The sequence below is a fragment of the Staurois parvus genome, unplaced genomic scaffold (assembly GCF_062004578.1).
Source record: "Staurois parvus isolate SC_StPar_1 unplaced genomic scaffold, SC_StPar_1.0 ptg000449l, whole genome shotgun sequence".
Classification (NCBI taxonomy): Eukaryota; Metazoa; Chordata; class Amphibia; order Anura; family Ranidae; genus Staurois; species Staurois parvus.
Window position 1 is genome coordinate 5,415,500 of NW_028318245.1, and position 26,427 is coordinate 5,441,926.

Genomic DNA, 26,427 nt, shown 5'->3' on the forward strand with positions numbered 1-26,427 from the left:
TGACTCCTCCCACCTCTCTCTGCACATAAATGACTCCTCCCACCTCTCTCTGCACAGAAGTGACTCCTCCCACCTAATTCTCTCTGCACAGAAGTGACTCCTCCCACCTAATTCTCTCTGCACATAATTGACTCCTCCCACCTAATTCTCTCTGCACATAATTGACTCCTCCCATCTCTCTCTCTGCACAGAAGTGATTCCTCCCACCTCTCTCTATGTAAAGAAGTGACTCCTCCCACCTCTCTCTGCACAGAAGTGACTCCTCCCACCTCTCTCTCTCTGCAAAGAAGTGACTCCTCCCACATCTCTCTTTCTGCTCAAAAGTGACTCCTCCCACCTCTCTCTCTGCTCAGAAGTGACTCCTTCCACCTCGCTCTCTGCTCAGAAATGACTCCTCCCACCTCTCACTCTGCTCAGAAGTGACTCCTCCCACTTCTCTCTCCGCTCAGAAGTGACTCCTCCCACCTCTCTCTCTGCACAGAAGTGACTCCTTCCACCGAATTCTCTCTGCACATAATTGACTCCTCCCACCTCTCTCTGCATAGAAGTGACTCCTCCCACCTCTCTCTATGCAAAGAAGTGACACCTCCCACCTCTCTATGTAAAGAAGTAACTCCTCCCACATTTCTCTCTGCTCAGAAGTGCCTCCTCCCACCTCTCTCTGCTCAGATGTGACTCCTCCCACCTCTCTCTCTCTGCTTAGAAGTGACTCCTCCCACCTCTCTTTCCCTAAAGAGTTGTGTCTCCTCCCATATTATTTTCCTCCTAAATATTTCATATCAAAGGTAAATATTTGTTGTGCACAAAGTTCAAAACATGTATATATATTCAGTAAATGGAAGGTAAGACAGCAACGGTTTAACATATTTATTTTTCAATAAACCAATGAGCAGGGGCAGGGACAGTGAAGGGTTAATGTACACATCGTGGGGGAGGGGCTGTAAAGGGTTAATGTACAGTGGGTGGTGGGGGCAGTAAAGGGTTAATGTACAGTGGGTGGTGGGGGCAGTAAAGTGTTAAAGTAGCTCTATATCTCCTGTTTACCATCATCCCCCAAATGTTGGGTTGTCACCAGAACAGTAGTGGAGGGGAATCCTTCCAATGGGGACACATAGTTCTGATGACAACCTCCTCACTTTGGAGGTGTCTCCTCTCACTTCCTGCTTCGGCAATGGGACAGGAAGTGAAGGGAATTCTCCCAAGTGGGACATAGATGGCAAAAAAAAAAAATTCATTACGACTTTACAGTAGGACTTTGGTTTTGACCAAGGATGATTGTTTATGCTCTACAAAGTCGTACCCAAGTTGCATGTGCATCATTCAGGTGCGACTTTCATGTGACTTTGGAGGGTTTACATTGAAATCTATGGCCATCAAGTCGCATGAAAGTCGGAACAAAGTAGTACAGGAACTAATTTCAAGTACTTGAATTCTCACAGCTATAAATGGTACTCATTGGGAAACATGGGGTGCGACTTGTCATGCGCCTTTGGACCTCAAAATCGCATTTCAAGTTGCACAAGTGTGAATGGGTCATTAATGTACAGTGAGTGGGGGAGGGGACAGTAAATAGTAGATCTCTCAGCAAACCTTTTTTTTTGGATAGAGTAAGCAAGGGTTATGACCCCGGTCAATGTATTTTATTTGCCACCTGTGCCCCATTGGGGAGATTTCCCTTCACTTCCTCTCCTGGAGCTAAAACAGGAAGTGCAAATTAAGGGAAATCCTTGAGGACCCCCCAGGTCACCAGAACTAGTGTCCCCATTGGAAGATTTCCCCTCTATTACTTTTCTGTGGACAACCCAAAAATTTGGGATTTTCTTTTCTCCCTAATGGGGGGGGCACAGACAGCAATAAAACCCGAAAGGGGGTCTCAACTCACCTCCACTCTATCCAAAACGTAGAAAAAGAAAAGAAATTTGCCCTTAGGTATATTTTAATGCGCTTTGAGTGGGGGAGGGGGGGCAGTAAAGGGTTAATCATGTACAGTGAGTGGGGGAGGTGAGAGGGAAGGGTTAATTTACAATGAATGGGAGGGGGGCAGTGAGTGGTTAATGTAATTTGGGTGGGGGAGGACAATGGTGGACTTGGAGGACAGAGAGAGAGAGAGAGATCACAGAGAGGAATCACATGTAAGGTGTATATTGATCCAAGATAGGCAGCAGCAACATGGGGTAAGTCCAGGGTTGACACAGCAGGGCAGACACCCAGCAGGAACAAAGGGCATTAAAGAGTTAATGTACAGTAGATGAGAGGGGGATGTAAAAGGTACATAGGATGGGTTGGGGCAGTAAACGGTTATTGTATATAGGATGGGTTGGGGCAGTAAAGGGTTAATGTACATAGGATGGGTTGGGGCAGTAAAGGGTTAATGTACATGGGATGGGTTGGGGCAGTAAAGGGTTAATGTACATAGGATGGGTTGGGGCAGTAAAGGGTTAATGTACATGGGATGGGTTGGGGCAGTAAAGGGTTAATGTACATAGGGTGGGTTGGGGCAGTAAAGAGTTAATGTACATAGGTTGTACTTAGGAAAGGGTTATTGTACATAGGATGGGATGGGGCAGTAAAGGGTTATTGTACATAGGATGGGTTTGGGCAGTAAAGGGTTATTGTACATAGGATGGGTTGGGGCAGTAAAGGGTTAATGTACATAGGGTGGGTTGGGGCAGTAAAGGGTTAATGTACATAGGTTGTACTTAGGAAAGGGTTATTGTACAATGGATGGGATGGGGCAGTAAAGGGTTAATATAATGTGTCCATTGGCTGTGAGCACAGATTGGCTACAAGAAAATGGCCTCCACCATGTGGCTGGGGCTGATCATGTGACTCTCAAGATCAGGTGGCCTTGTCGTTTCCTGGTACAGCTCTGACGATGATATCCATACACTCTTCTCGATAGGTGGTGGTCATACACTGTTCTCTATGATTGATGCTCATACACTGTTCTCCATTCCACAGATGGTGATTCATAAACTGTTCTGGACCACCAACTGGAGAAATTCTGAAGTCAAAGATGTCTTTAGAGCAGGAAAGAAGATCAATAATTGAGCACACCCCACCTGATCTCCTCTGCTCCAGGTCTGTGCATGCTCCACCTGCCCGCATGTGACTGAACATGAGCTGGCAATTGCTTGGTTAAGAACTCCATTGAGGAAAGGTGGGGGAGAGGGACTTGGTGGTGGTGGGTGATCACGAGCAGAAGAGAAGTAGATGCCTCATGGTCTCTCCTGTGACTTGACTTAGGTAGGGGTAAAGTGTAGGTTCATCTTATTCATGGCGTTAAAGTGGTTTAACCCTTTTGGCATGGTTGGCCTTTACTCTTGGTTACAACGCCGGTCCACACACAATGCTGGGATAACTTTCCAAGTCTATGGAAGACTGCAAATGAAGGAAATTGCCAAATTAAATGCATTTCTTATGTAATTACTGCAGATTTTCAGATTGCTGAAGACACGAGGGATGAACAAAACCAAAACACGTTACTGAGGATGGATAAAAGTCACATGACTGAGAGGATATTGAACCTCACCCTGGAGATCATCTACCTGCTGACCGGGGAGGTGAGGAGGATTCTGGGAGGTCACATGACATCACTCTCATCTCTATTAATAAAACACGGACCTGACCGGAGAGGTGAGAAGGATTCTGGGAGGTCGCATGACATCACAGTTTTTCTTTTATTTAAATACAGGGCCCTTCTGTAAAGAATACTGATCATATGACCATCACACTTCCTCCGTTGCAATCACAGCTATCAAAGAAGATCAGTGAGGAGGAGATCTTAGAAGTCACCCAGAAGATCATTGATCTGCTGACAGGAGAGGTGAGAGGTGCTGGGAATTCTGGGACATTCTCCAGTAACAGACAAGGGATGTGTCTGGATGGTGACTGTATCATTGTGTGTGTCAGGTTCCTATAAGGTGTCAGGATGTCACTGTCTATTTCTCCATGGAGGAGTGGGAGTATTTAGAAGGACACAAGGACCTCTACAAGGACATCATTACGGACAATCACCACATTCTGAATTATGTGAAAAAAGAAAAGAAGAACATTCATCTCAATGATATAATGCTGAATCTCACCCTAGACATCATCTACCTGCTAATTGGAGAGGTGAGGGGGATTCTGGGAGGTCACATGACATCACTCTTATCTCTATTAATAAAACGCAGACCTGACCGGAGAGGTGAGGAGAATTCTGGATGTGTAACATAACATTGGTTTTTATTATAATTATAGAGTCCCTCTGTAAAGTCCGTTGACTCTAGGACCATTGCACTTCCTCCAATTCAATTACTGGTAGCAAAGAGAATTGACAAGAAGAAGATTCTAGAAGTCACCAACAAGATGATTGAGCTGCTGACAGGAGAGGTGAGCGGTGCTGGGAATTCTGGGACATTCTCCAGTAACAGACAAGGGATGTGTCTGGATGGTGACTGTATCATTGTGTGTGTCAGGTTCCTATAAGGTGTCAGGATGTCACTGTCTATTTCTCCATGGAGGAGTGGGAGTATTTAGAAGGACACAAGGATCTCTACAAGGACGTCATGATGGACAATCAGCCGCCCCTCACATCACCGGGTAAGAGGAGACTTTATTGTACGTGGAGTAGAGATGCCAGTTTTAATTGAAGAAGTAAAATTCTACAATACCTATTTAATCAACAGCTGAAACAGTCATGTTCTACTTTTGTAACAAATGATAATTGGCCAATTCCTTGTAAATGCTCCATTTGGTTGGAACTTTTGAGTACTTTAATGGTTTATGGATCATTATGTGTCAGATGAAGATGAGGCACTTTACTCCATATAACGTCATGTTCCCAACAAATGAGGAGGAGATACTGGACACCATATGGAAGGTCCATCTCCATTCCTCAATATTCCTCAATATACCATCATGTTCTCAACAAATGAGGAGGAGATACTGTATCCCATATGAAAGGTCCATCTCCATTCCTCAATATACCATCATGTTCCCAACAAATGAGGAGGAGATACTGGACACCATATGAAAGGTCCATCTCCATTTCTCAATATACCATCATGTTCCCAACAAATGAGGAGGAGATACTGGACACCATATGAAAGGTCCATCTCCATTTCTCAATATACCATCATGTTCTCAACAAATGAGGAGATACTGTATCCCATATGAAAGGTCCATCTCCATTCCTCAATATAACGTCCTGTTCTCAACAAATGAGGAGTAGATACTGTACACCATATGGAAGGTCCATCTCCATTCCTCAATATAACATCACGTTCCCAACAAATGAGGAGGAGATACTGTACACCATATGAAAGGTCCATCTACATTCCTCAATCTGAAAATGTCATTAATCTATGCACACTGTGACCTATTCTTAAAACATTTATTTCCAGCAGGTTCACATGGCTTCCTCGATTCCTTGGAGGTACATCCTATTTCATCTCAAGGTCACAGCACAGAAGACAATAACTTTGCCCAGTATTCTTCAAAAGTGAAGCCCGTTACTCCATACATACAGAGCAGATGTTATCGTGTGAGTAAGTCGATGGTTCTTTTAAATCCTGAGGAGTCTTTTGACAGATCCCATGCTGTTTCCCTAAATAGCTATCCAAAAGGTCACAGTGTGGATTGTGCACCAGACGTGTCTACTCCTAAGGATCCTTCTTCTAAAAAATCACGTACTGCTAAACATAAAAGCGATAAGATGTTTCCATGTCCGGAGTGTGATAAATGTTTTAACAGAAAGGCACATCTCATTGCACATCAGTGCCTGCACACTGGTCTGTACCCCTATTCATGTTCATGAATGCCAGATGTCTTTCAGAGACAAAGTAGGTCTTGTCCAACATCAAAGAATTCACACCGGTGAAAGGCCGTATTCATGCTCAGAGTGTGGTCAGTGTTTTAAACGGCGTAGTTATCTCATGATACATCTGAGAGTTCACACAGGTGAGTCTCCTTTTTCATGTTTGGAGTGTGGAAAGTGCTATAAAGAGAAAGGAACACTCCTCAGACACCAGCGAACCCACACTGGCATGATGCCGTATACATGTGCAGAATGCGGGAGAGGTTTTACACGAAGAGGTATACTCCTCAAACACGAAAGGACACACACGAACGAGCGTCCTTTTCCTTGTCCGAATTGTGGCAAACGGTTCAAGCAGAAATTTAGCCTTGCCCAACATATAAAACTCCACAAAGAATAGACGTAAGTGTCATGTTCATGGTGAAGGAAGCTTTGGGAAGAAAACTTAAGATGTGTCATACCTAAAAAAAAAAAAATTTCCCCTGGCAGGAGGTCTTTTTGTCTTGGGAGTGCAAATAAACCATTCTTTACAAAACTGCCATTTTGTTAGCCAACAGAGAAGTCACACTGGAGAGAAGGGCTTTTATGAGCTTGTGTTCTGAGCGCCGTTGTTGTTTCTCACATGGAGGAGGCCTCAATACCCATTTGACAATCATTTTCGAAGCAAAGGTCTTCTGATGTCTGAAGTGCGACAAACATTTTCCACACTTGTGTCAACTTTGCTTCTACACTCCAGCCCTCTCGAAGATATCTCTGTTGTGGTGCACCTATATGGACAGACTTTTGGTCAAAGTGCATCTCAACATGCTGCAAGGACCTCCATCCAAGTAAGATCATAATGAGCCAACCATGTACTCTACATTCACAAAAGACCCAAAATAAATGAAGCTTGCTTTTCTACAATGTTCTGGAGCTTTTCTGAGTTCATGATCTGAGTGCCGTAGTTGTTTCTTACATGGGGAACGCCTCAATACCTGTTTGAGACATCACTTCGAAGGGAAGGTGTTCTGATATCTGAAGTATGACAAACATTTTCCATTGGAAGAGCATCTTCTACAACAATGGAGAATGAACACCGGCTGATGGTGGTGAGCAACATGAACTGGAATCTTCTGTCCAATGGATAAAGAGGAGACATTTTAACATCTGTCAGACCACCTTACTTTTTGAACCATACTATGCCTTCTCGTTCCTTTTAACCATGTCAACTTTGCTTCTTCTCACTAGCCCTCTCAAAGATATCTGTGTTGTGGTGCATCTGTGTGGACAGCTTTTGGGCAAAGTGCATCTCAACACATTATCAGGACTTCCTCTCAAGAAAGGTCATAATAAACTAACCATGTTCTCCTCATTCACAAGAGACTCAAAAGAGAAGAAGGTCACCTTTCTACAATGTTCTGGAGCTTCTCATCCTGTTTAGTGCTCTACGCACTACTGAGTAATGCAAAGCTGTGGAGCACCAAAGATATCAAGGAGCAAATTTTTGTAAATAAGAGCTTTCTATGACTATAATTGCTAAGGTTGTCTTATAATTATATAAAAAAAGTAAACATTTGTTATACATGGTGCAATTCTCAGTGTTTTATTCACCATACAGATTGTCTTTACATTCCAGGAGGGTTATGGTGAGGTAGGAACATCAGCCAAGGCTCACGTTTACTGGAAAAAAACCTGTATAATAGTAAAAAATGCTGCAGTCTATATGAACCACATAGATGGGTATAGAGTCTATCATTGGGGGAATGTAACCTAAAACTCCAATACCACCGCTGGTTCGAGTACCATGGTAGAAGAGAAACAAAAATGTGGTTGGATTAAAAAAATTGAGTAATACACTGGATTTTTTTGCTATTTTCTTCTTGTTGTACATTTTTAATGTTTAGCACTAGGATGTCTCTGGAAGTGTTCCTGGTTCAAACAGCACTTGTGTCTCCATCCCCGATGCGAGCTGTCACCAGCACACCAGGTCCAAAGTCTCCAGAACAGGTCCAAAGCTTTATTCAGCGATCACATCATAGTTATGGTGACCATGCATGATGAAGGGGTTCTGCAAGGCTCCAAAACGTCGCTATGATATGACCACTGAATAAAGCTGTGGAGCTGTACTGGAGGTCCTTGGTGTGCTGGTAACCTACTTCTCGTGAATGTCTTCGGTTTCCAGCCGGCAGTCTCTGCAGCACCCACTTAATTTTACAGCCACCTTTAGGGACGTGTGCATAGGGAATATTTTGCTTCCATCCCCAATGCAGCTTTGCACTAGGTCTCCCTGGAAGTGTCCATGTCCTTCCATCCCCAGCTCATCAGCCCATTACACCTGGATATTCCACTGCCATCTATGTCCAGCTCATTGGTGGAGTGTTTCTTGAAGTAGGATCCGTCCCAACTGAGCTCCTCTAGAACCTCCATACTCTTCTACATCTCCCTGCTGAAAAAAATTCAGTGTCACCCACCTGTTCCCCAATCCAGCCCTAGATCTCCTCTGGGCTTTACCCCGGCCAATCAGGAGAAAGCTCTTTTAATTGCCAACAATTTTTAAAATGCTCAGCATTTTGGGAACGTGTCACTACACCTGAGCTGAGTCCCTGCTGCTGTGGCTGCTGTACTCCTGTGCCTCCAGTAAACACAACGCACAGTCTGCAGAGACACAGGAGGAGAGGAGGGATAGTCTGCAGAGACACAGGCAGGGAGGAGGAGAAGGGATAGTCTGCAGAGACACAGGAGGAGAGGAGGAGGGATAGTCTGCAGAGACACAGGCAGGGAGGAGGAGAAGGGATAGTCTGCAGAGACACAGGAGGAGAGGAGGAGGAATAGTCTGCAGAGACACAGGCGGGGAGGAGGAGGGGTAGTCTGCAGAGACTCAGGAGGAGAGGAGGTATAGTCTGTAGAGACACAGGAGGAGGGATAGTCTGCAGAGACACAGGAGAGGAGGTACAGTATAGTCTGCTGAGACACAGGTAGGGAGGAGGAGAAGGGATAGTCTGCAGAGACACAGGAGGAGAGGAGGTACAGTATAGTCTGCAGAGACACAGGTAGGGAGGAGAAGAAGGGATAGTCTGCAAAGACACAGGAGGGGAGGAGGAGGGATAGTCTGCAGAGACACAGCAAAACAGGAGGGATAGTCTGCAGAGACACAGTAAAACAGAAAGGGGGGAGGAGGGGGGACAGTCAGCAAAGACACAGGAGGGGAGGAGGAGGGACAGTGTGCAGAGAGACAGTCACACTGGAGGGGAGGGATAGTCTGCAGAGACACAATCACAGTGGAGGGGAGGAGGCGGCATAGTCTGCAGGTCATAGCAGGGGAGGACGAGGAGGGATAGTCTGTAGAGACACAGAAGAGGAGGAGGAGGAGGGGTAGTCTGCAGAGACACAGTCACACGGGAGGGATAGTCTGCAGGGACACAGTCACACAGAAGGGGAGGAGGGATAGTCTGCAGAGACACAGGAGCGGAGGAGGAGGGATATTCTGCAGAGGCACAGTCACCCAGGAGGGAAGGAAGAGGAATAGTCTGCAGGGACACAGTCACCCAGGAGGGAAGGAGGAGAGATAGTCTGCAGGGACACAGTCACCCAGGAGGGGAGAAGGGATAGTCTGCAGGAACGCAGTCACCCTGGAGGGGAGGAGGGATAGTCTACAGGAATAGTCACCCTGGAGGGGAGGAGGGATAGTCTGCAGGGACACAGTCACACAGGAGGGGAGGAGGGATAGTCTGCAGGAACACAGTCACCCTGGAGGGGAGGAGGGATAGTCTACAGGAACAGAGGAGGGAAGGAGGGATAGTCTGCAGTAACAGTCACCCAGGAGGGATAGTCCGCAGGGACACAGTCACCCTGGAGGGGAGGAGGGATAGTCTGCAGGAACAGTCACCCAGGAGGGGAGGAGGGATAGTCTGCAGGGACACAGTCACCCTGGAGGGGAGGAGGGATAGTCTGCAGGAACAGTCACCCAGGAGGGGAGGGATAATTATTTTCTCCTTTGAGTGTTTCTGCGGTTCTCAGTTCTTTTGCTGGGTTGACATTTGTGCATTTTTTTGGCTCATCTTCAGAAGAGCGAGATAGCAGGACAATGGATCTGAGCTCTATGGGTCCCGCTGACACCCCCGCACTTTCCTCCATTGGAGGAGGTGCAGGGACTCTTTTTCAAGGAGGAAGTTTATTTTATTTTTATTTTTTTGGGGGGATCAATAGACTTTATTGGAAGCAAAAATGCACCAAGAGCACATGTCCGTGCGTTTTTGGTGGGGTTACGTGCTCCTCCTACAAAAAAAATGCATGAAAATGCATCAAAAAACGCACACGTGAATTCAAAGCTGCAGATCAGTGCGTTTTGTACCTCCGATTCCACTGCGGTCTGCGACTTCATTTAACAGGAGTCAATGCAAGTTGAAGCGAAATCGGAAAAAAGTAGTGCAGGAACCCTTTTTCAAAGTCGCTGTGACATGAGTCGCGGACATTTGAACAGTTCCATTGCCGGCAGCGGGGTGCAAATTGTCAAATCACATGACAAATCGCACCGGTGTGATCCAGGGCTGAAGTGTTTATGTACAATAATGGGGGGGGCGTGGATAAGTACCAAGATCAAAAAAATACATTCTACCAAAAAAAGGTGAACAAAAGTCAAGAAATCCTTAAAGGAACGTTTGAAAAGCAAAGGAAGTGCGGGGTCCACTTCCGAGCAGTCATTGGCCACAACAACATGGAGGAGGATCACATGACATGTCACATGCGCCCATGTATCTGATCCCTTGGAGGCCATGTTGACCACTGGCACTGCCCACACTTAGGACTGTTGGTGTTCCATGGTCATGTGTCTACTGTGGAAGCAAGAACCTGGAAGTCACATGGCATGAGTGGGCGGGGAGTCTGTAGAGGAGGAGTAATGGCTGCACACGCAGAGGACAAAGGTTCCTAATCCCTATTCCTGAGATCCCATCACCCATCCTGTGCTGAGTGTGGAGAAAATCCATACTGCTCTACAGCTGTCACCAGGCGCCTTCTTGAGTTTTCCTCCTTGGAAGACCAGTGGTGGTGTCACCATCCAGGTGCCTCCACCTACCTTTCCAATTAAGGACGTCATGATGGAAAATCAGCCGCACCGCACGTCAAGGGGTAAGAGGAGAGTTTATTGTAGAAGTGGGAGAGCGGTACAGAGGGTCCACCTAGATCCCCCATCATCTGATCAGTGTTAAAATGTTACGATTGGGCGGATCGCAACCAATAAACGATTGACTTTTGCCAGTGGTATGCGACGTGCATCAGAAATAGGAAATGTCGCAGAGTAGACATCCAGGGTATTTTGGACCCCGGATATCTCAATAAATACATCAAAAACATCATCACAGTGGGGACTTTTTGTCCCCTATGTGATGAAAAATACAGTTAAGAAAAAAAAATTGTAAAAAGTTAAAGTTATGCCCAAGTACATAAGCCCCCCCCCCCAAATATTTTTTGAGGTTCCACATATGTAAACGCACATGTCAAGGGCACCTACACATGAAAATGCCGATTGCAATACATATTACATGCATGCCGAAGTCAGAGCAATAGTTCTAGCAGCAGACCTCCTCCGTAATGCCAAACTGATGACCTATAGGGGGCTTTTAAAGCATCGCCTATAGAGAATATCGGGTACTAAAGTTTGTCGCCACGGGCGCATGCAAATTTAAGGTTTGACATGTCTGGTATCTATTCACTCGGTGCAACTTCATCTTTTAGGTTTTACTAAAAAAAGAAATCGGGTGATTTATTGCTCTTGTGTGCCCCAAAATTAACTTTTTTTACTGAAATTTTGCATTTCCTAGACCTTTGCGGTCATAGCGTGTGACATAAAAAAATTGGAACTATCACTTTTTTATTCTCTAGGGTGTCTGCTGTCAGAAAATATATCATGTTTGGGGGTTCATGCAATTTTTAGGCGTAAAATGATTTTTTCAACATGTGTACAAATAAAAAAAAAATATGCAAAAACAACCCTGGCAGCGAATGGGTTAATGTTAGGGCCCGTAAAGTAGAAAGATCACTCTTTCTGTGGAATCTGTGGCAACCCACAGCTCACCCTGGTGGTTGGCTTCAAACAGGAGGGTGAGGTGGGAGGTTGATCAACCTTATGGTGATAATTGGGGGTGAGGAAGAATGTGGGGGAGGAGCGTCCATTTCTTCCACCTCCTTGGAAGAACTTTATCATCAAAGTATAGCTGAATGGTTGGTTTGCCCATCATGAGGAACGTGGTGGTGATGGCCGTATTCCCCAGGGAACCTGTCATCCAATCCTGACCTATAGAACTAGCGATAAAAGGGAAATCTAATCGTGCCATAGGATTTGAACCCAGGGATTCCTCCTTGTCACGGCTAGGAGCAGTTAGTCACATTCAACTGGACTTGTTCTGTGATGTTGAAGATGTTTTGTAGCTTCTCCAAACCACTTCTTCACTGATGCTTCTTGTCAAGGCTAGTAGTGATTACTCATCTTAAAATGGACTTTTCTTTGATGTTGAAGTCGTTTCATAGCTTCTCCAAGCCAATTCCTTGCTGAAGCTCCTTGTCATGTCTAGCCATAGTCATTCACATTCAGCTTGACCTGTTCTGTAGTGTTGAAGATGTTTCATTGCTTCTCCAGGAGATTTATTGACTGAAGCTCCTTGTCACAACTAGTAGTGGTTACTCACATTCAAATGGACTTTTCTTTGACGTTGAAATCATTTCATAGCTTCTCAAAGCAACTTCCTCCCTTGAAGCTCCTTGTCATCTCTTTCTGTAGTTAATCACATTCAGCTGGACTTGTTCTGTAGTGTTGAAGACCTTTCATAGTTCCTCTGAAGCTCCTCGTCATGTCTAGCTGTAGTTAGTCATGCTGAACTGGACATGTTCTTTGATATTGAAGATGTTTCGTATTCTCCAAGCCATTTCTCCACTGATGCTCCTTGTCATGGTTAGCAGTCGCTAGTCACATTCAACTGGAATTTTGAAGAGGTTTCAAAGCTTCTTTAACCTACTTCTTCAGGGTGAAAGTGGCACGGATAAGCTACGAAACATCTTCCACATTACAGAATGAGTTTAGTTGAGTGTGACTAACTACCTACTAGCCTTCACCAGGACCTTTAGTAGAAGACTTGGCTGGATAAATGGAATAACCCAAACATGCCTTTGGATTTAAAGGATTTAGACCCAGGAAATATTCCCTGTCACAACTAGTAGTAGTTGGTCACATTCAAATGGACTTGTTCTTTGATGTTGAAGACATTTCATAGCTTCTCGAAGCCACTTCCTCCCTAAAGCTCCTTGTCATGTGTAGCTGTAGTTAACCACATTCAACTGGAATGTTGAAGAGGTTTCAAGCTTTCTCAAACCACTTCTTCAGCATAGAAGTGGTTTGGAGACGCTACAAAACATCTTCCACATTACAGAACATAAAATATATAGTGCAGCGCTGTAATGTAGTTAAATAGATAAAAGTGAGATAGTTCATACAGTCCTTTCACAATAAAATATTCAAACATATGAAGGCCTCCTCCTCATTAGGTGACTGGAATCAAACAGAAAAAATGCGCACTCACCGACCGCGCATTTTAAATGCGCATGTGTGTAATTTTATCCGGATGACCAGCCAGGCATGCAGATCCAGAGAACACATAGACCATCCCTCTTAAACACTGACATCAGCTTTGGGTGTAGTGATATATCCCTCCAGGTCCAGAGAGCCCTCTTGCCCCAAATGATAGGTAGACAGGGGTCCCCCTCCTGGTTCCAGGTACCCCAGAAGTGGTAGATGTGGATCTGAAGCCCTCCAACAAGAGGGTCAAAGAAAAGAGGGAGCGCCAATAGTGTAATAGGTTCAAAACTTTATTGGATCAACAATAATAATACAGCCAGGGTCACATGTGCATACAAATACCATCGGCCATAAAGCGGACTGGTAAGTGTGAAAAAAATTAAAACATGTACTAACCCGGCAGAGGTAAAGATCAGAGACCACCGGACCTCCTCGTGGTCTCAGTGGTCGGGAAGTCACACTTGCTACTGGCTCCTCCTGAGGCCTTTCGTGCTACGGCACTTCATCAGAGGGCGTCCACCATGACTAACCATGACAAGGAGCTTCAGTAGAGAAGAGGCTGGATAAATGAGAACAACCTAACCCATTGGATGTAAAGGATTTGAACTTGAAATATTCCTTGTCACAGATAGTAGTAGTTACCCACATTCAAATGGACTTGTTCTGGAGTGCTGAAGCTGTTTCGAAGCTTCTCCAAAACACTTCTTTAGTAGTGAAGAGGCTTGGAGAAGCTACAAAATGGCTTCAACATTACAAGTCCAATTGAATGTGACTAATTACTACCAGCTATGACAAGGAACTTCAGCGGAGAAATTTGTTGGAGAAGTCAAGAAACATCTTCAGCTTAACAGAACAAGTCCAGTTTAATGTGACTAACTATTATTGATACATGTGAGCATGGTTAGAGTAGATTGGAGGACTAAAGCGAAACAATATTTGACCTTTCTAGATCAGGGTTTTTCAACTAGGGTTCCTACGGAGGTTCCTTTAGCAAGGAGCAATTTCTGCCTCTCAGTTCCCACTGACACCACTGATCTTTTCAGCTATCTGTAAGGGGGTAATTCTTCACAATGAGCACAAGTGTGAGGAGCATTCCTTCCACTGATGATAATGCTAATACATCATAAGGAGTCCAGAAAGTTAATTCAAGGGTTCCTCTTTGTTGAAAAAGTTAAAACGCTGGTCTAGAAGTTGTGCTTCACTCCTATGCAGCTTGCCCTTAGTGCCTACTGGACTACCTTTACCCCTGCCCATTTGGAACTCATCAAACATACATGGACTGCCTCACCATGCGCCTGTTATCCCTTTTGTATGGTCTAGAAGTTTACAGCTGTAGCCTATAGTAAAGTTCACCTTAATGAGCATCACCAATCATCACCCTATTAAAAAGGCACCAGAAAAGATCCTGTGAATGTACTAACGAGGAAGAGGATAACTAACGGATGTCAAGAGTGTGAAGTAAATGGAACAATCTGTTGAGGGACTTCTACAAGTTGAGTCAATTAATTCAGAAAGCCTAAAAAAAAAGTCAATTTATATATACATACTAATAAAATCATACACTCCTAAATCAACACCTAGTTGTGACCAAGTAGAGAAAGCAACCTGGTCTGGATGATCCATGAAGAGTGAGTACAGAGTTTCTCGTAAAAGAATAATATTCATATAGACATGCATCTGGGAGAATTTATAATGCCCTATCAGTACGGAGTATAACTCTAATGATCGTACCACCCCTTACATATTCAATCAGTGTATGTCTTTCCAACAGGTGGCTCCAATAGGAGAAACCCACCAGAGAGATGTCGCCGTCCTCGGGGTTCCAAACAGGAAGATCACACCATCTCTCACCATGATGAGGTAGATGAATAGACCCCAAAAATAACTATCTTGGATTATACTTTTCTATGAAGTTTTAACCTTTGATCTACACGTTTTAAAAATGTAATTTGTATCATTCTGTTGGTTTAGCACGAAGAACAGATGTTTTTAAAAATTGAGGTTAAAGAGGAAGAAGAGGAGGTATGCGTGATGGATTATCAGCAGGATGAGATGATGGGGACAATCAAACAGGAAGAGCCTTCTCTAGATATTAGCACTGGTGAGTAATGAACACTAAACACAAACTGTTCCGGTATATGGAGTAATGATTGAGGATATGTAGGCCTTCACCTCATCAGGTAAGATGATCTCTACAATCACATCCTTATGGAGAATCAGCCACCCCTCACATCACCGGGAGACTTTACTGTAAAGGAGAGCAGTACGGAGGCTCCACCTAGATCCCCCATCATCTGATAAACACATAGTAACAATGGATTCAGTTGGTGTGTGTGTTTCCTACAGATGGATCCAGTAACAGAAACCAACCAGAGAGAAGTCCCGGTCTTCTGTATTCCCGGGATTCCACACAGGAAGATGAACTGGTTAGTAGAGATGAGGGTCTTACCATGCATACTTATGGTCTTCATGTAGTGATGTACAGTACAGTAATTTATTGATGTTTGCATTTAAGGATGATGACCAGATTTGTAAAGTTGAAATCAAAGAGGAAGAGACGTATGAGATGAGTGAGCAGCCCTGTGCAGAGAATGATATATCTCCAGAGAGTAGCATGGGTGAGTATATTTGGATGTCGATCTATCTACTTCTTCTAACGTGTTTCTGTGCTGCTCATTGTTAATTTTCCTGAATACTGAGTATCAGCTTTAAAAAAAAAAAATGCTTTTTTACAAATTCCTTTGAAGCAACCTTCCAGGAAACTACTCCTCCTCATACTCCCTTGTGCCTTGTTCCAGTGCCGGCTCTTTCCTTCGCTATGAGGCTGACAGTGTGCAGCTAACCAGGCTGTATCTTAAAGAGTTAGGGAACGTGTTTCTTGGCTATTTAGCAACATGTCAACATGCTAGCTGCCAAGCCCCCTGTGCTTCTTGATGTTTTATAGATGGTCTCCATGTGCCCCTGTGATCCTCAGCATTCCTGCTTCCAGGCATCTTCCATGACTCTGCGTGTTTACATCATTCCAGGTTCATAGCATTCTTTGTATCCACTGTGCACCCCAGTGGCTTCTTGAGCACCTGTGCCTCTTCTAGCCGCCTGTTTGGATGAGCAAGAGTGCTCACCCAAGCAGAGTGGAAGTACTGTAAACTACGGTAGATGGAGATTCTGTACACCATATCAAAGGTCCATCTCCATTCCTCAATATAACGTCACGTTCCCAACAAATGAGGAGGAGATACTGGACACCATATGAAAGGTCCATCTCCATTCCTCAATATAACGTCACGTTCCCAACAAATGAGCTGACAGTCTGCAGTTAAAGCAAATCTTGTTTGTTTCATTTCAAATCCATTGTGGTGGTGTATAGAGCCAAAAATGTTAGAATTGTGTAGATGTCCCAATATTTATGGACCTGACTGTATTGAGAAATGGAGATGGACCTTTCATATGGTGTACAGTATCTCCTCATTTGTTGGGAACATGATGGTATATTGGGGAATGGAGATGGACCTTTCATATGGTGTACAGTATCTCCTCCTCATTTGTTGGGAACATGATGTTATATTGAGAAATGGAGATGGACCTTTCCTAATGTCATGTTCTCAACAAAGGAGGAGGAGATACTGGACACCATATGGAAGGTCCATCTCCATTCCTCAACATAATGTCATGTTCCCAACAAATGAGGAGGAGATGCTGTACACCATATGAAAGGTCCATCTCCGTTCCTCAATATAACGTCATGTTCCCAACAAATGAGGAGGAGATACTGGACACCATATGGAAGGTCCATCTCCATTCCTCAATATAACGTCATGTTCCCAACAAATGAGGAGGAGATACTGGACACCATATGGAAGGTCCATCTCCATTCCTCAATATAACGTCATGTTCCCAACAAATGAGGAAGAGATGCTGTACACCAGGGCTTACAATTTTGAGTCTAGACCTAGTAGCCAGGCACAAACCTTACTCTCTACCAGTTGCCCCACCCAACCTTTCACAGGTCCGCCTCCAACCCCACCCCTTCCTGGCCCCAACCACGCCCCCTTAAAGCTTATGAAATTAAATTTTTCTTTAGAATAAAGAGTCCAAAATATAAAACTGTATACAGTAATGTATATCCCAGCTCCCCTGTACTCCATTATAGTGATATGACATGAATACAGTACTTACTCGTTGAGTCCCCCGCGGCGGTGGAGAGGGTGTCTCCTCTCAGCAGAGCAAAGCGGACCTCTCCTGCACCTGTCCCCTCAGCGGTGGTGCCGAAGAAGCTGGAAACCGTAACTCGGCTTCACAATGAGGCTTGGAACGCAGCCGCACCATCATCTGTGCTCGCCGCTAGAGAATTTCTCCTCGCATTTGGCGAGCGGCTTTTTCAAGCCCTGCTGTACACCATACAAAAGGTCCATCTCCATTCCTCAATATAACGTCATGTTCCCAACAAATGAGGAGGAGATACTGTACACCATATGAAAGGTCCACCTCCATTCCTCAATATAACGTCATGTTCCCAACAAATGAGGAGGAGATACTGGACACCATATCAAAGGTCCATCTCCATTCCTCAATATAACGTCACGTTCCCAACAAATGAGGAGGAGATACTGGACACCATATGAAAGGTCCATCTCCATTCCTCAATATAACGTCACATTCCCAACAAATGAGGAGGAGATACTGTACACCATATGAAAGGTCCATCTCCATTCCTCAATATAACGTCATGTTCCCAACAAATGAGGAGGAGATACTGGACACCATATGGAAGGTCCATCTCCATTCCTCAATATAACGTCACGTTCCCAACAAATGAGGAGGAGATACTGGACACCATATGAAAGGTCCATCCTTATTTCTCACCATAGAAATTTCATCAGAGCACCATGACCAAGTAAGCCATTGTTAGTTTGGTTAAATTAGTGTTACATTTCCAATTCCAAAGCAGAATTTTGAAAAACTGTTGACCGTTTGACCAACATACAGTACTCCTTACTGCAACCCATGTAAATAATTCATATTAATAGAATATTTTTCTCTAACAGATGGACACAATGAGTGGAATACCTTTGAACGGCGTATAATTTCATCTCCAGATTACAATGATTACAATGCAAATGATGACCCTGGACATTCCCATGCAGATCGATCATCAAATCCATCTTCAGATTCTTTCACCCATAAAGGAAAAAAGATGTTTCCGTGTCCTCACTGCGAAAAATATTTTAAAGCGAAATCCTCTCTCGATAAACATGTCAGAGTGCACACTGGAGAGCGTCCATTCTCATGTCCAGAGTGCGGGATTTGCTTCAAATCCAGCTCGAATCTCTTTAGACATCAAAGGCTTCATGCTGGAGTGAAGAGCTTTACATGTTCCGTATGTGGGAAGCCTTGCATAGACAATGCGAACCTTGCCCGACATCTGCTGAACCACACAGGAGAGAGACCTCATGAGTGCACGGAGTGCGGGAAACGTTTTAAAAGGAAATATCAGCTGACTGAGCACTTTAGAGTTCACACGGGAGAAACTCCTTTCTCATGTCCAGAGTGTGACGAAAGTTTTATGCAGAAGTATGACCTCATCGTCCACCAGAAAACCCACATGGACAAAAATCCATACACATGTACAGTGTGCGGGAAAGGTTTTACATGGAAACATACCTTCCTTCTGCACCAGCGGACACATTCCGGCAAAATGACGCACACATGTACAGAGTGCAACCAGTCTTTCCTAACCAAGTCTGAACTTAATGTACATCGGAGGTGTCACATGCACGTGGTGATCTTTCCATGTTCGGAATGTGAGAAATCATTCAAAACCCGTAAAGAACTCCTAATACACCAGAGAAGTCACACCGGGGAGGAGGTCTTCTCATGCTCAGAATGCCAGAAATCTTTCATAAAGAATGCAGAACTTATCAGACACCAGAGAATCCACACCGGCGAGAAGCCCTTTTTGTGCTTTCAATGCGGCAAACGCTTTATGCAGAAAAAAGGCCTCAATGCCCATATGAAGCTCCACGAAGAGAAGCCCGAGTGAAGGAAATGTTTTCGTAAAAAGACAATCTCATCCCTATCAGAACACTCTCATCACCAAGAACCGTTTTTCTTGTGTGGAGTGTGGGACAGGACCCAGAATTCCGGGAATATTCTTCCTTGGAGAACCCGAAATATTGGTTGATGAAGCCTACGAAGTTGCAGACCACAGAGGTTCTTGGTTGAATGGATCTATAAATCTCTCTCAATGATGGAAAATCTCATCTACAAATATCAATGCAGCTGTAAGGTTGTCCTTACCGCAACCCGCTACTTGCTTCTCATTGGTTTGTTGTACAGTTTACTTACGTTTTAAACACTTTGATTTAGACAAATGCCTTTTTTTGCATCAACTAGATGTTTTGCTTTTTATAACTAAAGTTTTCATTTATTATTTGTGTGTTCTCGGGTTTTTTTTTTTGGTTGTTGTTAAACACTTGTATGCAGATTAAAGGGAAATAGTCCTGGAAGGAATTTATGGAGAGCCATTTCTGACCTCTTCTTTGGAAACAAAATAATACTTATCTGGATGTCATAGTGCTCCCCTGGCTTCTGGACTCTCGTTTGCTGATGTAGAACAGCTGTAGTGAGCAGGTATTCTGCCTTCACTTCCTGCATACTTTCTGTAGGTCAGTGACCCACAAAGCTTGGAAGCCACAGGGCTGGCGTTTCTACATATTTCTTTGAGATACTTAAAAAGGAGTTTCACCCTGTAAACAAAAATACTGTAGCTGCTGACTTTTAAAAAACACATGCTTACCTGTCCCAGGATCCAGCGGTGCCCTCACCTGACCTGGCTCTTTGCCGATTTTTGGGTCCAGGCGCCGGCATCTTAACTGTGGGCAGCTGACTGTGACTCCTTGCAGCTTCACAGCCAGGTGCCCACTGAACATGTCCGAGCCACAATGCGCCCCTTGAATGGTCCCGCATGTGTAGAGTGTAAAGTTTCACTGAGAACTTGCATCTCCCTCAGGACCAGAAGATGCACTCTGAAGACTAAAATAGTCTTCTTCTCCTAATGTGGAAAGTCTATTTAGGTCCAGCCTTGTTGCCCATCTGATGGTCCAAAGCTTGATGAAAAGCCAATTTCTTGTTTAGAGTGTGAGAGAGGGCTTATAGAAAATTTAGCCAAGCGTTTGCAAGGCCTCTACACAAGCCAGGTGTGGGAAAGCCTTTGTAGAAAAATGCAGCCTCACTCCATAGCAGGTCATCTACACTAGTAAGCCCCAATTTCCCTGCTCCAAATGTGTAAGTATTGCTTTATGTGGAATGGAGAACTCATTGAACACAAGACACCTCCCATGGGGGAGAAGCTATATGTGAAATGGAGAGTTCATTGAACACCAGACACCTCCCATGGGGGAGAAGCTTCATGTGGCATGGTGAGCTCATTGGACTCCAGAAACCTCCCATGGGGGAGAAGCTTCATGTGGCATGGTGAGCTCATTGGACTCCAGAAACCTCCCATGGGGGAGAAGCTTCATGTGGCATGGAGAGCTCATTGAACACCAGAGACCTCCGATGAGGGAGAAGCTCTTTCTATGTTCATTTTGTATCAGTTGCCTTCTTGTAAAGTCCTACCTCTCAGGACATCATCAGATTTCCAGGCAATAATTCAGATGATAAACATAAAATATGAAATTGACCAAAAAATATGGAGTCTCCCTCATCACAGGCAAGATGCACTAAATTGCCAAAAGTATTGGCCCCGCCCTCCAAATCATTGGATTCAGGTGTTCCAATCCCCTCCATGGCCACAGGTGTATACAATCAAGCCCCTAGGCATGCAGACTGCTTCTACAAACATTTGTGAAAGAAAGGGTCGCTCTCAGGAGCTCAGTGACTCCAAGTGTGGTCCCGTGATAGGTGGCCACCTGTGCAATAAGTCCATCCATGACATTTCCTGGCTACTAAATATTCCATGCTCAACTGTTAGTGGGATTATAACAAAGTGGAAGCAACTGGGAACAACAACAACTCAGCCACGATGTGGTAGGCCACGTCACATGACAGAGCGGGGTCAGCGCATGCTGAAGCGCACAGTGCGCAGAAGTCGCCAACTGTCTGCAGAGTCAATAGCTAAAGACCTCAAACCTGGTGTGGCCTTCAGATGAGCACAACAACAGTGCGTAGAGAGCTTCATGGAATGGGTTTCCATGGCCGAGCAGCTGCATCCAAGCCTTCCATCACCAAGTGCAATGCAAAGCGTCGGATGCTGTGGTGTAAAGCATGCCGCCACTGGACTCTAGAGCAGTGGAAACGTGTTCTCTGGCGTGACCAATCACACTTCTCTGTCTGGCAATCCGATGGACATGTTTGGGTTTGGCGGTTTCCAGGAGAACGGTACTTGCCTGACTGCATTGTGCCAAGGGTAAACTTTGGTGGAGGGGTGCTTATGGTGCAAGGTTGTTTTTTAAGGGTTGGGCTTGGCCTCTTAGTTCCAGTGAAGGAAATTCTTAAGGTGTCAGCATACCAAGACATTTTAGACAATTTCATGCTCCCAACTTTGTGGGAAGAGTTTGGGGATGGCCCCTTCCTGTTACAACATGACTGCACACCAGTGCACAAAGCAAGGTCCATAAAGACATGGAGGAGCGAGTTTGGGGTGGAGGAAGTTCACTGGCTTGCACAGTCTTGACCTCAACCCGATAGAACACCTTGATGAATTAGAGCAGAGACTGCCAGCCAGGCCTTCTCCTCTGACCTCACAAATGCGCTTCTGGAAGAATGGTCCAACCTTCCCATAGACACCCTCCTAAACCTTGTGGACGGCCTTCCCAGAAGAGTTGAAGCTGTTATAGCTGCAAAGGGCGGGCCAACTCAATATTGAACCCTACGGACTAAGACTGGGGGCCATTAAAGTTCATCTGGGTGTAAAGGCAGGCGGCTCAATACTTTTGGCAATATAGTGTATATATCACCAGCACACCAAGTATCTTGTTTCAAAGGGTCACATAGAAAAGTAATGTTTCTGGACCCTTTCTCAGATAAGTGGAAGGGTCCCTGTGTGGTCTGAAATTCTTGTTTTTGTATGTGACAAAACAAGAATAAAGAGCTCAGAACTCTGAGCAGTGGTCTCCAAACTGTTGCCCAGGGGACAGATATAGCTCTTTGCTTGCCTTTATCCAGCCCGTGGGGCACTATTCCTCCCACTGACTCTAAGGATGAGGCATTGTTACTGACACCAGGTCATTTTCTACACCAGCCCCTCAAACTTCTGAAGGACAGTAAACTGGTCCTTTGTTTAGAAAGTTTGAAGACCCCTGCTCTAGAGGATTGCTTTGAAGACGAGATTGCCTTGAGGAAGGAAAATTGAGAGCATGGAGCCCTTTAATAGTCTTGATCCAATGCCAAAGTTAATTAGGCAGGTATGGGAAGTCCACAGTTCTGACCTCAATAAGGGCCACCTTATACACAGTCAAGTGTTCCAGATCAATTTCACAGATCAGGTGAGTACTGGGCCCTGTAAGTCTACCCAATCGGTGATAAAGGATTGTTGAAGATGAGTATTTTTGCACAAGAACTTCCAACATGCTTTAAAATGTGTGCAGAACATCTTTGGGTCAAACAGAAAAGAAAAATGAGGTGCATACATGCAGCTAATCTACATGGACACGCCCCAGGCCTCGGAGCTCAAGTGTAGAGGCCCCAACAACTCTCTGCCTGTCTTTCTATCTATTCTGAGGCTAAGAGTTGGATATGGCTGTCCCAGCTCTGTAGATTCTAGTGATGCAGGTGCCAGGCAGCGAAGGGCTGGAGAAGTGTTTGTAGCATCAAGTTAAAAAAAAAATTCAAAAACCTGGATTCTAGAGGCGTAATTCAATTATTTTTTTATTAAAGGGACAAATAGAAAATAAAATATATAATTGAGCTCAATTAATTTAGTGCCAAGTTATAAAGCTCAGGGAAAGAAGGTACACTTTAGTATTCTCATCTTGGGTGCCATAAGACCTTGTCTCGGCACTGGGGCCAGGAATATGAACATGAACCCAGAAGAACTGAGAATCTCACTGTTGGCCAGGCCCCTTGCCACTTCCATCCGTCTGGGCTCCAATAATACTTTCACAGCTATCACATCACAGAGACATCCATTACTATATATGGCCCATCCAGCCACACCACATCTACTGCATTCATGTCCTGGTTGGTGTCCTTCAACCTGTTATTTGCAGTGCCCCAGGTCTCCTAAAGGTCCCTAAGCACAAAGCTGGATGATGCTGTAGGCCAACACAATGTTCACATGGATTGACCAAGACCGATACTACCAAGGCAGAAATATGGATGCAGACTCCAGGATTCTCATTCCAGTGCTGCCTTCTTAGGCCGGCCATACATTATACAATTTTCTTGAGAATTTTGCTTTAGATTTACCAAAAACCATATAATATGAGGTCAAACTTAAACAACACTTTCAACTGTATCCAGTTAGGCAGGCCCTTGCACTACATAGTTGAAGGTAAATCTAAAGGAAATTGGGCAGACTTTGGACAGAAATTGTATAGTGTATGGCCAGCCTTAGGCCCCTTTCACATGGGTGTTCTGATCAGGTCCACCTGTCTTTTTCAGGCTGACCTGATTGGAAGGTCCATGCAACCCTATGGACAGGCAGGCGTAAATGGACTTTTGTCGTTTACCCTGCCTACCTCTGGTCACATGACATCACTCTTATCTCTATTAATAAAACACAGACCTGACCGGAGAGGTGAGGAGGATTCTGGGAGGTCACATGACATCACTCATATCTATTAATAAAACACAGACCTGACCGGAGAGGTGAGGAGGATTCTGAGAGGTCACATGACATCACTCCTATCTCTATTAATAAACCACGGACCTGACCAGAGAGGTGAGGAGGATTCTGGGAGGTCACATGACATCACTCTTATCTCTATTAATAAAACACAGACCTGACCGGAGAGGTGAGGAGGATTCTGGGAGGTCACATGACATCACTCATCTCTATTAATAAAACACAGACGAGACTGGAGAGGTGAGGAGGATTCTGGGAGGTCACATGACATCACTCTTATCTCTTAATAAAACACAGACCTAACGGAGAGGTGAGGAGGATTCTGAGAGGTCACATGACATCACTCTTATCTCTATTAATAAAACACAGACCTGACCAGAGAGGTGAGGAGGAGTCTGGGAGGTCACATGACATCACTCTTATCTCTATTAATAAAACACAGACCTGACCAGAGAGGTGAGGATTCTGGGAGGTCACATGACATCACTCTTATCTCTTAATAAAACACAGACCTGACCTGACTGGAGAGGTGAGGAGGATTCTGGGAGGTCACATGACATCACTCTTATCTCTATCATTAAAACACAGACCTGACCGGAGAGGTGAGGAGGATTCTGGGAGGTCACATGACATCACTCTTACCTCTTAATAAAACACAGACCTGACCGGAGAGGTGAGGAGGATTCTGGGAGGTCACATGACATCACTCTTACCTCTTAATAAAACACAGACCTGACCGGAGAGGTGAGGAGGATTCTGGAAGGTCACATGACATCACTCATCTCTATTAATAAGGCAAAGTGAGTAGAAGGGAATTAAGGGTTCATGAACAAGGAATTACATGGATTAATAAAGGGTTAATATACATTAAATGGGAGGGCAGAATGGGTTCATGGAAAGTGAATTGGAGAGGGGCAATAAAGGGTTAAAATACACTGAATGAGAAGGGACAATGAAGGGTCGATGTACATTTTTTAAAAAATGTATTAGAGGTTCTAATATAGTGCCATCAATTTATATATATATTGTACATTCACTCCCTACATTGAATAGAAGTGAGCCAGTAAAGGGTTAATGCACAATAAATTCAAGAACCTAGTGAAGGGTTGATGTTTATTGAATGGGATGGGACAGTAAAAGGTTAATAGGTGGTGAATGGGAAGAAGGCTACAGAAGGGTTAATATGCTCTCAAAACTCAAGGCAGTGAAGCTTTAATCAGCACTTCCAGTACACACTCAGACTTTGGATGGTGAAGGGTTAACAAGCACTTCCTGTGGTGCTCTGGGACACTGTGCAATGGCTCCACCTCTGAGCAGAAAGAACATGGTGGATGAGCTGTGAGGTCATATGTGTTTGTATTTGATCCCCCAGAAGCCATGTTGGATACTGGCGATGCCCGCAGTCAAGTCTGTTGGTGTTCTATAGTCATGTGTCTCCTGCGAGGAGAGGAAACTGGAAGTCACATGGCAGGAGTGGGAGGGATGTCTGTAGAGGAGGGGTAATGGCTGCATACACAGAGGACAAAAGTTGCTAATTCGTATTCTTGAGATCTCATCACCCATCTGATGCTGTGTTTGAAGATAATCCATACTATACAGCCGTCTCTGGACACCTTCTAGAGTTTTCCTCCTGAGGAGACCGGTGGTGGTCTCACTGTCAAAGTGCCTTCATCTACCATTCCAACCAAAAGAAGCAAAGACAAGTAGATTCTACAAGTCACCAAGAAGATAATTGAGCTGCTAGAGGGAGAGGTGAGTGGGAATTCTGGGACATTCTCCAGTAACAGACAAGGGGGGTGTCTGGATGGTGACTGTATCATTGTGTGTGTCAGGGTGTCACTGTCTATTTCTCCATGGAGGAGTGGAAGTATTTAGAAGGACACAAGGATCTCTACAAGGACGTCATGATGGACAATCAGCCGCCCCTCACATCACCGGGTAAGAGGAGACTTTATTGTAAAGGAGAGAGCAGTACGGAGGGTCCACCTAGATCCCCCATCATCTGATAAACACATAGAAACAATGGATTCAGTCAGTGTGTGTGTTTCCTACAGATGGATCCAGTCATGGGAACCGACCAGAGAGATGTCCCCGTCCTCTGTATTCCCGGGATTCCACACAGGAAGATCACACCATCCCCCACCATCATCAGGTAGATGGATCCAGTCATGGGAACCCGCCAGAGAGATGTCCCCGTCCTCTGTATTCCCGGGATTCCACACAGGAAGGTCACACCATCCTTCACCATGATCAGGTAGAAAAAAGTATCTCCAGACGGTATGAGAGTATAATCTT

At 44.7% G+C, this 26,427-nt stretch overlaps 3 protein-coding genes across 4 annotated transcripts in view; all 3 read left to right on the plus strand.

Annotated features, from left to right (window-relative positions):
• Nucleotides 1-2,843: 2,843 nt before the first annotated feature.
• Nucleotides 2,844-26,427, plus strand: part of LOC149453439 (uncharacterized) — a 30,263-nt gene continuing 6,679 nt past the window's right edge. The window contains exons 1-7 of one of the 2 annotated variants that reach the window (XM_089688240.1): nucleotides 2,844-3,081; nucleotides 3,436-3,636; nucleotides 3,755-3,826; nucleotides 3,913-4,116; nucleotides 4,243-4,374; nucleotides 4,461-4,584; nucleotides 26,187-26,386. In XM_089688240.1, the coding sequence (XP_089544366.1) occupies nucleotides 3,952-4,116; nucleotides 4,243-4,374; nucleotides 4,461-4,584; nucleotides 26,187-26,386 (621 nt within the window). In that variant the 5' untranslated portion in view covers nucleotides 2,844-3,081; nucleotides 3,436-3,636; nucleotides 3,755-3,826; nucleotides 3,913-3,951. Of the gene's footprint in view, nucleotides 3,082-3,435; nucleotides 3,637-3,694; nucleotides 3,827-3,912; nucleotides 4,117-4,242; nucleotides 4,375-4,460; nucleotides 4,585-26,186; nucleotides 26,387-26,427 lie in introns of both variants that reach the window. The other variant, XM_089688239.1, reaches the window with a different exon arrangement.
• Nucleotides 10,640-19,776, plus strand: LOC149453440 (uncharacterized). The gene is made up of 6 exons (XM_089688481.1): nucleotides 10,640-10,906; nucleotides 15,118-15,206; nucleotides 15,318-15,447; nucleotides 15,693-15,772; nucleotides 15,862-15,964; nucleotides 18,392-19,776. Exons 1-6 carry the CDS (start codon nucleotides 10,873-10,875, stop codon nucleotides 19,384-19,386), a joined length of 1,431 nt encoding a protein of 476 aa, XP_089544607.1. The 5' UTR covers nucleotides 10,640-10,872; the 3' UTR covers nucleotides 19,387-19,776.
• Nucleotides 25,158-26,427, plus strand: part of LOC149453441 (uncharacterized) — a 283,142-nt gene continuing 281,872 nt past the window's right edge. Inside the window, exon 1 of the mRNA XM_089688375.1 lies at nucleotides 25,158-25,884. The gene's annotated coding sequence lies outside the window, so the exon portion shown is untranslated. The remainder of the gene's footprint in view (nucleotides 25,885-26,427) is intronic.